This window comes from Apis cerana, unplaced genomic scaffold (genome assembly GCF_029169275.1).
Source record: "Apis cerana isolate GH-2021 unplaced genomic scaffold, AcerK_1.0 Chr0_AcerK, whole genome shotgun sequence".
Lineage (NCBI taxonomy): Eukaryota > Metazoa > Arthropoda > Insecta > Hymenoptera > Apidae > Apis > Apis cerana.
The window spans coordinates 3,591,513-3,602,171 of NW_026893558.1; the positions used below are offsets into that span (position 1 = coordinate 3,591,513).

Here is a 10,659-nt window from a genome sequence, read left to right on the forward strand (position 1 = left end):
TAAATATATATTTCTTAAAAATGAATGGACTGTATAAGTAGTTCTTGCGTCAATTAGAAAATTGGGTTTTTCACAAAATCGTAGCAAATAATTATATTCTAGGATTAAAACACAGTGAAATATTAGAATAAAACTAATGTAACTCTATCCGACTATGATGTGTTCACAATGAAATCTTCTTAACGAGACGTGCGTGCCTTCAGAAAGATCCCTTTTAATTTAATTGGGTCAAAATTTCTCGGTAGAATACACCAATAACTAATAATATCGCTGCCGATTCGCAATTGATATCCATCAAATTCAAAGAAATTCCTCGCTTGCGTGGTGATCCGCATAAAAAGATTTTATGATAAACAGATAGGCGCATCTCTCTTATAGATTCGCGGAACTAGAACAATATTATTTGTTTTGTCTTTGAATCAGCCGTATTTGAAATATGTCATCGTTAGGATCGGTTCAGCTGATCTGAAATACGTCAAAATATACAATTATAAGTGTTGGCTAAATTCTCAAAGACAATCTTCTCATATCACATCGTTCTGATTTAAACTTAATAGAGACTCATGCGCGGTAAAAACAAAAAGAATTTTTATATGAAAAATTTTTCCGAATGTAATGTTTATAAATCTCGTGAATAAGGCTCGCAAACAGTTTATGTTTAGATCATTTCAGAATATTTTCATTTTTTTTATTCTATGTATTCTATTCAGTTATTTTATCACATGTTTTATCATTTCTAATTCTATATAAATTCTTTTTATTTTCATAATCATATTTTTCTTTCGAGATTCTTTTAATTTGCATTTTTATATTATTGAAAAAATAATACTCGATTCATTTTTATTTTCTTTAAATCTATTAAGCGATTTTGAATCTCTCATTATATCCCAGTATATATAATTTCTTAATTTTGTTATCTAATTTTCATTTACGTTCTTTTAAAATTTGTAAATATGTTTTATGCATAATTTAAATATATTTAAATGCATATAATTAAAATATGATTTTATCAAATATCAAATACATAAATATTATTAATATATAAATTAATAGATAAATCTTTTATATCATTTTATTCAAATCCACAAATAAATCGTTGAATGATAATCTGAATATATGAAATTTACAAAATCCTATATTTCAAATTAAAAAGTTGAATATATTTTTTTTTACAATTATTTACTTGTTGGGCGGTGAAACTTATAAATATATGGATGAAACTAATAAAAAATGTATGGATTTATCTGAATGAATATATTTAATTATAATAATTGCATAATATCTGTTCACAAAACATTTGAAATGAATGTATTGAAAAAAAATAGATACCAATTATGAAATTGTAGTATTGTTGGCAATATTCAATAATAAAATCACAAATAAAATTTTAGTGAACTTTAAGTTTATTTCTTCTTTAACTTTATTTCTTCTTAATATTTTTACAAAAATGAAACAAAGATTGAAATTTTTTTATATTTGATAATATGATATAAAAAAAACAAGAAATAAAAATTTCTTTTTAAATAAAGATTATTTTTTTAAATTTTGTACTTTTTGGACTGTGATTAATGTGTATTATTATTACATTTAGTATTTAATATATAATTATTTTCTTTTATTTCTGATTGTTTGTTATTAAGAAACCACAAATATTAGTAATTAGTTATTAAATTAATAATTACTAATACTAGTAATTAAATTATTTTTATCGTTTAGTTCAAGAGAATTTTATGTATTTTTTTAAATTTTACAATATGATTTCTAGCTTTTTCTGATAATAAATTTTCTCATAAACAAAAAGATGAAATTTTCAATGTTATTAATAAGGATTTAATGTTTGTAATGACAATGAATTCACTTCAAATTTTTTAAATCATTTTTTTTCGAGAATGTATACTAATAATGATATTTCCTCAAAAAAGTAGTTTTTCTCATTTTCTGTCAATATTATAAATAATATCAAATATTTTTATTACGTTATCTTTATTTTGTCAATTTTATAAACAATATCAAATATGTTATTGATTTAATTTGAAATGTGACTTTTGAGAGAATGTAGCTTGCAGAATCTGACAAATTAAATATCAGAAATTATTATAACATGACTTTTTATTTTCTTTTAAAATTTGTAAATATGTTTTATGCATAATTTGAATATATTTAAATGCACATAATTAAAATATGATTTTATCAAGTATCAAATACATAAATATTCACGATATCTTATGGTGTAATAAATAATTTGTTTTATAGAAAAATTGCCGTTATTATTGCTTCATCTCAATATTTTTATCGGTTTTATACATTTTCAATAAGTTTACATCTTATTATTTCAATTTCTATCTATTTTTTTCTTTTTTTTTTTGCTGTTCCATTCTGTTACATTTTATGAGTTCCACTTTTATTCCTTAATTCTTTAAATAATTTATCGATTCATCATTAATTTCTTTTCTTTATCTATAGCTAATCAAATGGCTTTTAATTAAATTAATTGAACTTTTTTTTATAAACGCCATATATATTTTTTAATGTTTTTATATACTTTCGATTATATGCTAATAATTGAATTTCAATACATCCATTAAAATCATTAATGAATATGTATTTTTTATTGCTTGAACTGAATTTATTTGTATCGCATTATAATACATCAGAGTGTATTATATCGAGTAAAGTTCTTAAATTTATTTGATATTTTTATTCTTTTTTTGAATGTCATATCATAGTTTTCGATTTATGTTTAATATTAATCTTTTTTAATTATTCTGTACATAATAATCCGAATTCTTTTTTTCTAATTTTCTGTGGAATGTATGCAATTATTATTGATTGTGCATTTAAAACGTTAACATTTTGTTCATTCATATATTTATAAATTATAAATTATTTGATTTAATTTATATAAATAGTTATTGCAATTATTTCACTATTTTCTATTATTGCATTTATTATCACTAAACTTTATTTTGAAATCATCAATCATTTTTTTAACTGATAGTTAATTTTCGTATAATATTAAACATATGTTATATATTTTACTGTAATGGTGTAATAATAATTCTTCCTACATTGAATTTATTTAAATATTTAATATTACTTATATCTTCTAATTGTGATCGTTTTAATACTTGTTACCGTTGCACTATTTATGAAAAATAAAAAATTTTTTATTTTATTTGTCACGTGACTTATTCTTTTGAATCAACATATTATTCATTTGACGATTATATATTGAATTACGAACGAATTTGCATTGAAAGAAAATTCACTGTTACTATCTTTTTCTTTATTTATTTATCTTTTCTTTCTTTTGATTGCAGATTTTATATTTTCTCTTTTACAAAAATAATAATCTTATGTCGAGTCTTAGCTCGAATGAATTTCTTTTCTTGGATTAGAACTATCTTATAATTTCTCTACTATATAAAAATATGGTAACTTGTTTAAGATAATTCAATCTATGATATTCGTTCTTTATTTTTTCTTTAATTTAGCATTGAAAAAAAATTTTAATTTTTGTTCGAGTTTGTTTTTAAAAATATTTATTAAATAATTATAAGATTCCAATAAATTATACAGCATTATCATGAAAAAAATATATCATTGATAACTTCTTCAATTACTTCTAACTGATTGTATAAGTCGATTATATTTTTTATATTTCCGAGAGTTTTAGATTTTGAATATTTTTAAAGAAAATAACAAACCTTACTTTGATAAATTTTTGATGTAATTTTACAGTACAATCTAAATATCTTTTTCTTTACTGGTTATGAAAATATACACAATATCTTTCATCAAGAAATTGTGGTTTTAATTGTTATTTTTGATTAGGATTCATTCATTCTAATATCTCTAATAGATTTTGATTAATAAAATCCTATACTTTTTTTATTTTATAACAATTCTATTTTATAATCTATGATTGATAATGATTGGCTATTTCCATTTTCTTTAAAGTTTATAATTTTTTATATACTTCTTGAATTGTATACTATATAATAATATTATAATATACAAGAAATTGAATTTTAATTAAACATTTTACCGAGTTCTATGGTAATCTCTTGAAAATAAAAGTTTTTTTTAAATTCTCTTTTAATATCTTTATTTTTGTTTTTGTGTGTAGATCGACGAATGGTATTTACGAAAGCAAATAGAATAACAAAGATAGTTCTTTCACATTAATTTTTTTTTCATAATATCGGATGATATTGTCAATACATTTAATTCTTACTTTTAAATACATTAAAATGTGACCAATTAATATAAATAAATATTTGATATTTAAGAAAATTTTTAAATTATTATATTATAATCTATCTTGTAATTTTCCTATCATTTTTGATGATGAAATTTCAAATACAGAAATAAACAATGCTCTTTGTGCGCAATTTTAGTATAAATAAATAGCAATATAATAATAATACAATAGTAAATAATAATATTTTGAGAATATACCATGAATATTAATAACAATAACAAAATATTAATTATTATATCTTTGATATAAAATTTGATTTGCTCATTTTTCTTTTTAGAAAATAAAGACTATTCTATTTTGTTTTTGACTTCATTTTCAACAATCAACATGTTCTTTAAATTGCAAGGTATGTTTGATGATTTTACAGCAATATATAAAATTTTGTAATTTTGTAATATTATTTAATAAAGATACCTCAAATAATAGGTAACTCTCAATATTTTTAATATTTTCTATTATCTATGACTATAAAGAATTATATGTAATATCATATATATTAAGCAAATTGCATATAAAATTAAGTAAATTATAAATATAATAGGAATATTATTAATATACTCATATTAATTTTTATCAACGATTATTATTAAATGTTCTATTAATTTAAATAACAATTCAACATATTTTAAGATTTATAAACATCATTTGACAAATTTTCATTTATATTATATTGGCATAAAATTGACAAAAGATGAAATTAATATTTTTAGATATTTTTAAGAATCACAAAATAATTTTAAAAAACATAAAATTAAATATCTTTTAAAATTAATAAATTTAATAAATCAATTAGATATAACATAAAATTTTAGTATTCCCGAATTTAAGTTCTTTGATCCTTTGAATCGTGATTATATTTAGCGATATCGGTTCTTTATCGATCAATGATTGATATAGAAACAGAATTTACTTAATTTTTTATATAAATACTTTAATATAATACTTCAATATAATCTTCTATTCGATTAATAATCTTAATAAGTAATCTTAATCTTAATACAATAAACTATTGCCATTTTTGCATCAATATTTAAAAAAAACATTTAATATTTTAATACGAAAAAGTGAAATTTTAATATCTGTTTCAATTGATGATGAATTTTTTATAAAAAAATTGCTACAAAAAAATATTGTGAAAAAAAATTATAAAATCTTTTTAATGGAAACGAATATTATAAGACACGATGTATTCTTTATGTAAAATACTTTCGAAAAATTTAGTATAATATAATACATATAAAAATGAATAATTGAATGTACAAATATTCCTCTCTTTTTATTAATTTTCATAATTTTGATATATATAAAAATAACCATTTTGAGTGTTTTCTTCACACATGAGTGAATAGCGTTAATTTTTGAATTATTTATTAAATACCTTTGATATTATATTATTGAATTCTATTTATGCAAGTTTGTGTTAATAAATTATTTGTCATTGACTTTACATTGGTTTATGTAGATGATATGTAAAATTAATTATAAGATCTATTTTCTGATATAATATAATCTAAAAACTATTTATCAATTAAAGATAGATTTGCTATAAATTTTGCATATAAAAATCTTTTCATATATTGCAATATATTTCACGGGCAAAAGTTTCTTACATCAATTACAGCAACATTGAAGAAAATTTTATATCTTAAAAAAAAAAAATCAATCTATAATTTAACATTCATTAAAAAAAGTCATTTCGTAGTATTCTAAAAAGGAATTATTCTATAAATAAATATTCTATTAAAAAAAAGGATGATATTCTCTATATAAATATTTTAAATGAAATGAATCAAGAGAAAAATATATTTATAATCTATGGTTTCTTTGAAATTTTTCTTTTTTGTAATGAATACCATATGAGATAAAAAAAAATTTGAAAATCATAAATCAATTCTGCAATTATTTCTTTAATCTTTTATCGATTTAGAAGTATCTGAAGATAAGAAATTATTTTTCAAAGCTGTGACAAAAAATTTTTAAACATTATTTGCATGATGCAGTTATGATAATTTATAATTTCACTAATAAATATATAATAATAATAGTAAATAATAATATATACAACATATATATGATAAATATATATGTTTATAAAAATATAGGACGTTTTGAAGATTGGATATTAAAATAATGAAGATAGTTCTTATATATTTAAGATTTAATTTAGTTGTAAGCATTTTAAGTTTACATTATATAAAATGAAATAGTTGAAAAACGAAAACGCTCAACTAGATGCAGTAGTAATGTTCCTTATATATCGCAATATCACTTACATAGAACTTCTCAACAAAAAGTAAATGTATATAACATAAATAACTCTTTTAAATATATATAGAAATGAATATTTCTAAGTTTTAGTAAAATATAATATACAATGATCATAAATATTATTATGAAATATATTTATCATTAAAAAAAATTTTATGATTTTTAATTATGCAAATTTACATAATTTGTTATTTAACTTATTTAAGATTTATTTCGAACAAATATTCAGTATTAAGTACGATGATTATATAACTCCGTTTACTGAGTAAACAAAAATGTAATACGGTACTATCGCGCATCTTTTGTTTCTTTTTAGTTTATCAGTATTCTATCTAACACAAAATTAAAATTAAGATTTCCAAAACTTTATGAAACATTTATAATTTATAATTAAATCATTCTCGATCCCCAATTTAGCGATTTTTTGTCGAAAAGTTACAGTTTTAATCAAAGATCAATTTTTCATGGCAGAATTTGTCATAATATGGCGAGTTTTTGTTCGATGTCGTATTTCTGTTTGCTTTCGAATCCGAATTCGCTGTAACAGCGGTTTTTGCATCAAAAAACTACAATTTTGATGAAAACCGAATTTTTGTATTAATTCAACATATCTGTGAGAAACATATCTGTGTTATTCTCAACGATATCTAAGCGAAATATGCCAAGCCTTCGAATTTCTTGTGCAAAAGCTGCGTGACTTACCGAAATTAATTTTTCGTTCCATAATTTGCTGTAACTGAACATTTTTGTATCGGATAAAATTTCCTGGGTCATTTTCGATGAACAATTCTCCGGTTCTTGTGTCGAAAAGTTGCAAATCCAATCAAAATCAATATTTCAAGATCAAATTGACGTAATTTAGCTGGTTTTTGTACGATGTCGTATTTCTGTTTATGCGAAATCACTATAGCAGCGATTTTTACGTCGAAAATCTTCAATTTTGTTGAAAACCGAATTTTCATGTTGGAATTCAACGTATCTGTGAGAAATCGTCATTCTCAATTTTCATGTACAAAAGCTGCGTGACTTACCGTAATCAATTCTTCGTTCTATAATTTGTTGTAACTGGGCGTTTTGTGTTGGATAACGTTTCTTGGATCATTTTCAATGGACAATTCTCCATAATATCGCTTTTCGTAACGAAATTTACAATTTCAATCAAAATCAATATTCCTAGACAGAATTTGACATAGTTTTGCTCGTTTTTGTACCATGTTGTATTTCTGTTTACTTCGAATCGAAAATCGTTGTAGCAGCATTTTTTACGCCGAAAAGCTATAATTTTGATAAAAACCTAATTTTCGTGTCGGAATTCAATGTATCTGTGAGACATCGTTACTATCAACGAAATCAAAGCGGAATTAGCTAAGCCAGAAAAATACAGATGCACACACCCACCCACACACACACACATACACATGTATCTAAACAAAAAGAATATATACAAACCAAAACGCAATTTTATTGATTATTACACGTTAAGGTGTACATAATGAAAGCGTATGAAGAAGAGGAAATTTTAGAATTTTTAGATTTGGGTACTATTGAACCGACTATAAAATATATATAAGAAGTAAATACAATAGTAAATATATATATAAGAAATATATATAAGAATTTTCTTGGCTCATTCAAGCACGAAATATTGCACATTATTTTAGCTGATTACTTTTCTATAAGCGGTTCATATGCTATGGTCGAATAAAAAAGTGGAAATTTTAGAATATCTTGCAACATTGAAACAATTGTATCTCCGAAGATAACAGAGATACATATTGTTTCCTCCGCTCGTTGCAAGCAGGAAACATTGCTCTTTATGTTCGATTATAGCTGGTTACTCTACGACAAGTATTATATGCTATGATATATTTTTATGTTTTTTACGTTTCATTTGTGCATTTTCCAAATAAGATACAAAATTGTCAGAAGAATTTAGTTCCGAATATTAATTCAGATCAAAATGATTTAAGCGTATCAAAAGACATTAACGTAACATGTAACAGGATAAACAAGATAAAATAATAAGCATTGGTAAGAAGATTGGTATTAATTTTTTATGAAATATTCATTTTATTTAAATAAAATTTTAGATCTCAATACTACGGATAATGAAGATAGACATGTTTCGAGATGATACATTAACAATTGAAAGTTTAGGTGGAAATAGATTATATTTGGATTCAACGACTCAATTTAGAATCTACAATTTTACCACACAATATATCTGTATGATATATTTTTATATATTTAACATACATTCAATATATAGACAATAATAGAAATTGGCGAAATTAAATTGGTGAAATTAGATAGAAGTTTGAAAATGATATTAAATGATATTAAACGATATGTAATTGAACAAATGGAAAAAAATTGAAGATAAATTTATGAGCGAAAATAAATATAAATTTAATGATATTTTCGTTAACATGTGTATTTCTACGCATTTAGAAGCATTGAAAATGAAGGAAATGCAATATGGTAGTAGCAATTTGAAAAAGAATTTGAGAGATAAGAAAGAAAAGTGTTAAAGAATTTAAAGTTCACTGAAATTTTATTTATGGTTTTATCATTTAGTGTTGCTAGCAATGCCATTACTTCATAATTGGCAGCTATTTGTTTTTTCTTACATACGTATAGATCAGTTGTTTTGTAAACAGTTACGCGCAATCACGTATAATCACGTATAATTAAAATATTCCTTCAGCAAAACTTGTATTTTTATATTTATTGTTTTTACTGCCCTGCCAACAGGTTATGGGCTCAAGTTACGAAAGAAACAATAAATAATTTAAAAAAGTACAATTAAATAAAAAACACGTGGGTTAGTTATCCGGCTTTGAGTAAACGTGAAATATAACCTAATCGTGATGGAGTATGAAAGCGTCCATATTAATAAATATAATAATAAATAAGCTGATTGGGCTTCATGGAAATTTCAAGTGCGCGTTACATTGAAATCCTGCGGTGTATGGGAAACAGTTACAGATGAATTAGTTCTTCCCAGCAGTTCGTACTAGCAGAGCACGCGCAGCCTGGATAAAACTTGATAGTACAGCCCAACGCATAATTGTTACATCGTTGGATGAGAAACGAATTTTGCATATTATTAATTGTGAAACAGCTAAAGATATGTGTAAACACCTGGAGTCTGTTTACGAGCAAAAATCCGAGTGTACTAGTATACATATGCTGCTGCAACAATGCTATAGTTACCAAAAGGAACCAGGTAATGATATCGCTACCCATATCGTAAAGCTCGAGAATCTTGCACATCGGCTGCAAACTCTGGGTGAGAAAATTCCAAACCAAATGATTATTAGTAAAATACTCATGACATTACCTCCGTCATTCAAATACTTTATTAGTGCGTGGGAATCAACTCAACCCAGCGAGAAAACTCTCACAAATCTTATTTCAAGATTTACCATTGAGGAAACATGGACAGAAACCGAAGAAAGAGCAGAGAATATTGCTTTTATTGCCAATAAGCAATATAATAAATATAATAATAATAATAATCAATATAAGAAAAATTTCAAAGAAAGCAACGTTAGACCAGGCGTGTGTCATTATTGCTATAAACCAGGATATCATTGGATCAAGGAAAGCGAAGCAGAAACACCAAATTGGATGTAGAAAGCGAAAAGCAGCAACACCAAACGAAAAATACACAGAAAAGAAAGGAGAAGCACTTATTGGAGCAATGTCTGCAAAATATAATTTAGAAATATTCAGTGATTCATGGCACATGGATTCGAGTGCGGCTGAAAACATGTCAAATTGTCGCAAGTGATTCTCATCATATAAAAATTTAATACAGTAGAAAATATTAAAATAGGCGATGGAAAATATATTCAAGTAATTGAATCAGGAAGTTTTCTTCAGGAGAAATCGATGAGATCATCTACATGCAGCAACCGAAGGAATACAAAAATGGAACTGATCATGTTTACAAGTTGAATCGTAGTTTATATAGTCTAAAACAGACAAGATGTTGGAATCATCGTTTTACAGCGGTATTGAAGAAGCATGATCTCACGTTCACCAGTGCTGATTTGCATATTTACAAATGAAAACAATCGGGACCGATTGATTCTAGCGATCTATATCGATGATGGACTAAT

General features: G+C 23.7%; 1 protein-coding gene across 1 annotated transcript; it reads left to right on the forward strand.

The window, feature by feature from the left end:
• Positions 1-8,961: 8,961 nt before the first annotated feature.
• LOC133667592 (uncharacterized) lies at positions 8,962-10,328 on the forward strand. Its single transcript, XM_062086854.1, has 3 exons — positions 8,962-9,013; positions 9,543-10,023; positions 10,139-10,328. Exons 1-3 carry the CDS (start codon positions 8,962-8,964, stop codon positions 10,326-10,328), a joined length of 723 nt encoding a protein of 240 aa, XP_061942838.1.
• Positions 10,329-10,659: the final 331 nt, after the last annotated feature.